Source organism: Limulus polyphemus, unplaced genomic scaffold, assembly GCF_000517525.1.
Source record: "Limulus polyphemus unplaced genomic scaffold, Limulus_polyphemus-2.1.2 Scaffold2110, whole genome shotgun sequence".
In the NCBI taxonomy this organism is placed as follows: Eukaryota; Metazoa; Arthropoda; class Merostomata; order Xiphosura; family Limulidae; genus Limulus; species Limulus polyphemus.
This window is the reverse complement of record NW_013667720.1, coordinates 198,187-206,174: the sequence shown is the minus strand read 5'-3', so window position 1 is coordinate 206,174 and position 7,988 is coordinate 198,187. Positions and strand designations below refer to the sequence as shown.

The following is a 7,988-nucleotide window of genomic DNA, read 5'->3' as shown; positions in this document are numbered from 1 at the left end:
CATGGAAAACTCAAACAATATTTCTTGGTGAAAGCAGTTAGTTTGATAAATTAAAAACAAGTATTTGTTCATATTATTTTGAAAATTCAAGCAAATTTTTTTAAAGTTCTGTAACAAGTGTATGTGATACAAATTATACGTAGTGAAATCTCATGTCAAGCCTGCTAGATTTTTCATACAAGATTTATCATACATCCATTAGACAAAATACAGTTTTAAAAATTAGCAGTTTTAGATTCAAAACTTTTAGTTACCCTTTACAATATGTCAATTTTAAAATACAAAATCAAACATCGATATAAGAAACAGGAAAATTGAGACAAAAATATTCAATACCATCTGTTCACTACATTTCAAAATGAGATTTTAATTTCAAAGCTGCATTTAACCCAAACCTGTGTATAAACAATGTTTCAATCTTTATGTTCAATATTGAATTGTTTCACACTGGATATAGATTTCATTGAAACTTTTAATTATGAGTCCCTCTCTCAAACTGCCTCAATTTATAGGTACTCCAAATAATAATTTGTAATTTGATGTAATTATGTTTATTGCAAACATTAAGATCACTTACCACAATGAACTTACAAGAGCTGTTTTTCCCTTCCTGTTTAACATCCTAAAATGTTATATCTTACTACGCAATCAGGGGGAAAAAAATCTCAAAGTAATAAAACCACCTATTTTACACTTACCAGTTCATGGTAATTTAACACTATTCCATATATTCTATTACACAGTTGCAAAAATTTGATTTTATCTTTTTCATATCAAGTTCAATCAAATAGACTGATCCAGTAAAATATCAATCAATAAATGTTTGGTCCCTTTAAAGTGAGAGAAAGGAAAACAAAATCCCAGAAAACAGTCTAATAAAATCCACTATATTCTTATCTAGGAAACTTCTATATTAATTTTCACAGACTGGTATTCTGTTACTTTCATTCCAAAATTTATATTTGCAAATCTTTGTATTAAATAACTACCAGAGTATAAATAACAGCATGAAAGTGTAAAAAAAAAAAAGAGAGATGAGTTCTTTACAACTTTTATTTTTTTAAGTTTATCAGAAATAATCATAATTCAAATTGAGAATTATCTGACATTTACTTATTTACAAAAACAGCTATTTTTGCAATATTATACATCATAAGATACAAGGAGTAATCCTATAATTGGAATACTTTCAGTGAATGGTAACATTTCATCTGTAACAAATTTTAACAACAGACATCACATTTCCTTATCAAACAAAAGTTAACACTGATAGCCCAAAAAATGACGATGGTATCTACTGACAGAACCCATAATGTATAAACAGCATTACATAAAAGCAAAATAGGTTGGTGTTAATCCTGAATGGACCTCTTCCACCTTTCCTTGAAGATGTTAAGTGCTTTGAATGAGATTTCTAGAAAAAGCTTAATCTCTTGATTTTCAAAACTCGAGTTGATATTACAAGACACGACAAATACTTCTCCTATAAAATATTCACGTTACTAATAAATTCTATCCAGTTTTAACTGATACTCAAATGGTAATAGTCTTAAATAAGCATAAAAGGTGGCTTAGAAGCAACATGAAAACTTCCTTTCACTTCTAGAATGGGTATATCCCAGTGATGAATCTATTCAATGTCAAAGCTAATATATGTTGAAAATCTGGTGCATGTGTTTGTTTATAGTATGTAAAACAGCTGAAGAAAACCATCATATACTATAAGCATGAAGATTTTTATTAAAGCAATTTGTTTTAATAATGCATAACATCACCCACTGTTACATTTTTAATTTTCTTCAGTTACTTACATTACATAATATACAGTGCAAAATAATTTTGTAATCTATTTATCAATCTTATTGCTTTAACTTTGGTTTGAAATGATAGTATGTGTTTCCTTATGCTTCAAAATTTCAGATTTTAGGATTGTTACCTTTATATAATTTGAGAAGTATAACTTATATTTTGTAATTAGGTATTTTTCCCTATTATCTATCTAAACTAGTGATATGTAACCCAACCTAGAAGCACATACGTATGTGGGCGAGATAGCATTCTGAAGCTTACTGATCTCTACAACTTTAAAAATATGTTTAAAACCCACTGGAAGTGCAGAAAATAAAAAGTCATTAAGAATAAGACTTCTAATTCTGATATAAAAAAAGCTTGATGAGCTTTTATTAGTCATATTAGGTACTTTATGTATTTCACATTGCTCCAGCAGCAGCAACTTCACGAGACTGTCACAAGACAATGTCCATGGTATGTATCCAATCATTGGTAGAATGCACATTTCACTTACTATTCAGCTAGATAATTTCTCAATTCTGTAAATTATGAATGTATGTAATCCAGAGATTACTGAATGCCATTAGATATTATTTACATCAACAAATTTAGTTTGTACAAACCTTACTATGGTCTATTTTCTGAAAATAATCGAAAATTATAAATGAAATAATGTCATATGTTTAAAAATGATCTCTACATTGCATTATTTTCATACTTCATGATGAGTACACCAACTTAACAGTGTGAAGTTAACCCTTAAAAGAGAAACCAATAAATTTTTCATTTACTATAGGTACATTTGTTTTAATACAATGCTTACATTTTAATGAAATTTAATTATTATGAAACACATTTTATGTTACTCATAACAGTATTTTTTTTAAACAGGAACACTTTGAACAATATCTCCATGTAAATCTTTTTGAAAATAAATAAAATATAGAACAATTAAACCTTAACATTGGACTTTTCACATGTGTTACTCATTATTAATGTAGTCTACATAATAATGTTTTGAACCGAGCTGCCATTTTTTTTACTGTTGTCAGTTTAGTACATACAAATGATTAAGAATTCATCTACTAAATACAAAAACATTTCCTTAACCTTTCCAAGCCTTACTTCTAAAGCAATATACAGTTCTGATTAAAAGTTAAACTTTGCACTTAATATAGCAGCACAATGTGCCTGAAAAGAAATTATACACTTCTAACTTTCTACATGCATGTTCATTCCCCAGTGAATTACAGACAACTCAATTTTCCAGATTTTTATAAAACCTATCATACATCTTTTCCCTATGACAAGGCAGTAGGACAGGTGAGATGATATTCTCAAAGTCTTGTATCACTTTTTGAAAACGGCATCTGTCTCTTGCAAGTTCTTCCCATGGACCTTTTCTGGACTCTGCCACATCTTTTAGTTCATGAACACGAGTGAGTCTTTTCTCTGGAGCAAAATGGACCTGCAAAACAAAACCACTTTACTCATATAAATCCACAGCAGATGAAAGTCAGTTATAATAGAAATTGGTAAGGCAAGTGTACGAGTTTGTAGCAGATATATTAAACTATTTGAAGATATTTGTACAGCAGGGAAGTATTATGCAAACTTGCTACAGAAAATGTACATTTCATGGTTGCTATTTTTTAGACTTTAGACTGAACTTTGTAGTTGAAAGTCCTAAAAGTTGTTGGCAGGCAAAACTAAAAATATCCAAAGTAATACTAAATTTAACTAGATGTTGAACTCTCATATTGCTAGACTTCTTATCTCATGTCTCTACTCCTTCCTTTCATTTATGTCATAAAAATACATAAGTTCAAGAAGTCTTCATACAAAATGATAAAAACCCTATAACCCGAGCACTTTTGAAAGGTGGACCTTTCTTCTTCAGGGGCAAAACTGGGATCTCTTGTGGCTAAATCTCACTTTCTTATGCCCTTTTTCTGTTACCACTGAAAACCAATCACAATGATGTCACTGTTATAATACAATCAAACTACAAATTCTGGAGTAATAACAGACTTTGGAGCTGCACCATGTAAGAAAGTATGGGGGGAGGGGAGGATCATGCCAGACAAATTTATGCTTTTTTTATTTAATAAAATAGTGGAGTTTTCCAGAAGGCTACTATTGCCAAAAGCAGAGTTCTATGGAATATATCAAAGTGTCTGAGACAGAATACAATTACAAAAAACTCACTATTTGTAAAAATATAACTGAATGGACAGACACAATTTACAGTTGATACATGTACAAGTGTGGTTACATTCAAAAGAAACATGAATTTGAATAAGGTACTATATAACACTCTAAAATACACATCAATTTCATGTATACTATAATGAGAAGATAGTAGTCAATAACACCTAAACATACTATGTTAATATATATGCACTATTGCAAACTCAATTCATATCTTATACACCAAATTAGGAAGTTCATAACAATGAAATATGGTTATGAGAAATGTTAGAAATGAAAATGTGACACAATTACAATCACATTTGTACAACTAGCCTGCCTTTAGTATAACGTTGTACCAGAAAAAAATACAAATGAGTATAAATTGAAAGCAAATTAAACTCCATAGTTTTCATTAATGGGTTCAGAAATTCAAAGAATATGCAAGTCAGTTTTTTTAGACAGTGAGTACTAGTATAAATGTAATGGCTCTCCTATACAGTTTGGTTGTAGTGGACAACTGTAGTGCATGTTTCAAAACAGCATTCAGTGAATTCTTAGGTAGTGTAAACAAATTTTTTCTCATACTGATTATGTTTAAACATTTTGAAATCAGAACTGCTGATTAAGTTTTTAATAAAGCTTGCTGTTCTTTGAATTTGTAAGACTGGAAATTTATCTTAAACTAATATTTGAGGTTATACAGGTTTAAATCTACAGCTATTTATAGGGATCAAAATTAATACTAGCAAATTGCTGTGTGCTAGTATAACTTAGAAGGCATTAGAAAAATTGTTAGTACACAGATCAGATGGAATATTCACAGATTCTTACCATCATTAAAAATATTTTTAGAAATACAGGATAATTAATGACCTTGTTGTTAACTGTAAAATTGGTCTTGTACCAGTCATTTTGCTATTGCAAGTGTTACAATGCACAATTTTCTATTCTTTAAAATGTATGACAAAGTTTGAATCTCATTAAAATAGTTATTTAAACATGTAAATTCCATAGTTTTATTAACACAGTGTGTCTCCTTCAATCCAGGTTGGACTGAAGAGAAATGTGAAAGTGTCGAAACTTGTATCCACATAAACTTGTTGTTCCTTAATAGTGGATCTAAACTTTATTTTACACTCACCTTTTTAGACTTGAGTTTATGTACTTGTTTATCAGGCACTTTTGTCATTGCCTCTTTCCACTGCTCATTGACCTGTCTGAGCCTTTCTTTTTCTCTGTTTTCAAGATGCTGTTCTTCTAGTGTCTTAAATTCTTGTTTAATACACAAAGCATTATCCAGAGCAAGTGCTATCAACCCTTCCTTATTACTGGATACTGAAGCACTTGAATCAGCACAGTTATTTAGGTATAGCCCTTCACTTTGCATTAGACCCAAAGATATTTCTGATAGACAAAAGAAATCTTCTTCAAGAGAATCGTCTTCATACCAACTACCATCAGAATCACTTGAAAAACTATCTGTATCACTATCCACATCTTCATTCCCACCAAGAATATAAGCAAGAGTAGAATTTTCATAAACCGTCACTGGAAATTTACTTTTACTATTGCTAGCACTTACATATTTTACTGTAGGTACTTTATAATCTTCATCAATTGGTTTACACTGAATCTGACTATCAAAACCTTTGTCCAAAAATGTACAATCTTGACTAGAAGACTTGTCAGTTTTAAAACAGTCACTAATATCATTTACAGTTCCCATTTTTGTTATAATAGACATAGTTTTGGATTTTTTATCACTTTCACTTTCTACATCACAAGTCTTGTGTGTACTTTCATTTTTTACAATTCTTGTATCAGCACTGCTACCACTTAGAGACAAATTACTAAAATTTTCAACATTCTCAACATCTGACTTAAAACTGGTAGTGTCATGTTCTGTGAAATAATTATTACTTTCTACATCCAGTAGGTGATTACTACTGTCTTTACTTTTGCTGAGAAAACCATTAGTTTTAATAATTTTTTGTGTGTCTTCTTTTTTGAAATTAATTTTTTCAAAATCAAGCAATCTTTTTCCTTTGAAATTTTCAAGTTTTTTTGTTTCCTTCCAGGGCACATTTGTTTCACACATCTCTCTTTTCCTACTCATTTTTCCAGAATGGTCCATTATATCACTACTTTCTTTACAGCAGCTATCAACTGGATGACTTTGATAACTTGTAGAAGAAAGAAATCTATTTTTAACAACACTTGGAACATTAATTTTAGTGACAGAGGCGTAGGTTGGTTTTAGTTGTTTCTCACTTTTTGTTACAGCAGCATATGTTGGTCTCTTGACCATTTGTGAAACTTTTGTGGAGCTTTCATCCAGAGTTCTTCCATTCATTGTTCTTGTCTGAATATTCTTTTTGTTACTAATACCATTTACATAGGAAAAATCAAGAGTTCTCAATTCACTAGGGTTGCTAATACTAAGAGGAGTAATTCCATGAGAAGCTAAAAGTCTTTCTTTTGAAGATATTGTTCCTATATAACCAGGACTTTTAATTTCCTGAGTGTTATTTGCAAAACTGGTTTTCTGAAAGCTTCTGTTTGCATCCATTATAACCATCATTGATAAGAATTGTTCCAACAAACTTTCAAAGGGAACCTTGTATTCTTCACGAGAGCTTTGAATTTTACTCCCAACAAATCCTCCAATCAAAAATGGTTTAAAAGACACTAGATGAGGTTTCATTATATTATATGTATGATTTTTTAATATATTTTCACCACAGAAAGTTGTGTTAGTCCTGAAACCACACTTTGAGTTAAAGTTCAATTTTGGCTTTTGTACAAGTGATACTTCTGGGCTTCCAGCTTCTTGTTCAGTTGTCATAACACTCATTTTATCAAGTTTCAATGGAACTTCTACATCAATATCAGCAAACTTTTTGTGTTTTTCTCCTGTCCAAAATGACTGGTATAATTTAACTACTTCTGTTGGTAATCCAAAATTTTTCAAATACCTCATAGCACCCTGATGATTACGATTTCCGTCTTCCACAAACCAATGCATCTTAATGACTCTGCAGTAGCATAAGCTAAATTTTATCACACAAATTTTATAGACTTAGCAATAGCTGTCTAACTGAAAACTAGCATGTGATTAACTCCACTCCAAACTGACCAATTAAAACCAACAAACTTAAAGTTCAAATTAAGTGGCTTCACAGTTCACAAACAAACAAAGTTACTGTAGTTTTTAGTACTATTACTCATAACTTTCAGAAATGTGTTGTATTATTACCAATGCTACTTTGCCAGCTGTTTAGTCAGTCACAGTAGTTAAGCAATGATATTGATAAGCATTAGGCCAAACTTTTACAACAAAATATTCAGAGCTTTATAAGTTTTAACTTGAAAAATATTTTTCTTGAAAGGTTTTACGTTTTTTACACTTGTATACAAGTTCCATAAGGATGAGTTAAATTCCTTCGTTCTTTTTACCACAGGCCAAATTCTTAATCGAAATAGGTCTCCAATGTGATCGTATTTCAACTTATGGTAGTTAGGCTTCACAAAATAATGGCGACTGGAAGTTAAGAAATTCGAAAAAAACTGACTGCAAATATCGTGCTGATAGAAATTTTGACACCAAGACTTAATTTTCAACAAATATCTCCCCAAAAACAAAAACTCGAGCACATAAAATATGAAAACATATCCAAAACTATCATTGCACATTATTCTCACCATTGTAACAAGTTTCCTTTCACAGTAATTACCTCGTTTTGTACATGTTGCTAACATAATGGCGTTCGTAGTCACGTAACCAACTTTTTTCGATAGTGGATGAATACATAATCCAGATATGTTTACCTCAGTGACAGTACTGTTTACCATCCTTTAAATGTAAATCGTTGAGTAATAACTCTAATTAATCCAAAGTCCGTCGTAGGTTTTATGGTATTTTCATTGAAGCCTAAAATTTGTATACAGTAATGTTACATTAGAACTATTTTTCATAAGTTGCATCAGCTATGACATCACAGTTG

At 30.5% G+C, this 7,988-nt stretch overlaps 1 protein-coding gene across 1 annotated transcript; it reads right to left on the bottom strand.

Moving 5' to 3' along the window:
* Window positions 1-445: 445 nt before the first annotated feature.
* On the bottom strand, window positions 446-7,680 carry LOC106465979. The gene is made up of 2 exons (XM_013926228.2): window positions 5,126-7,680; window positions 446-3,259 (listed from the first exon to the last, which is right to left on the bottom strand). The coding sequence occupies exons 1-2, from the start codon at window positions 7,007-7,009 to the stop codon at window positions 3,050-3,052; spliced, it is 2,094 nt and encodes a 697-aa protein (XP_013781682.1). The 5' UTR covers window positions 7,010-7,680; the 3' UTR covers window positions 446-3,049.
* Window positions 7,681-7,988: the final 308 nt, after the last annotated feature.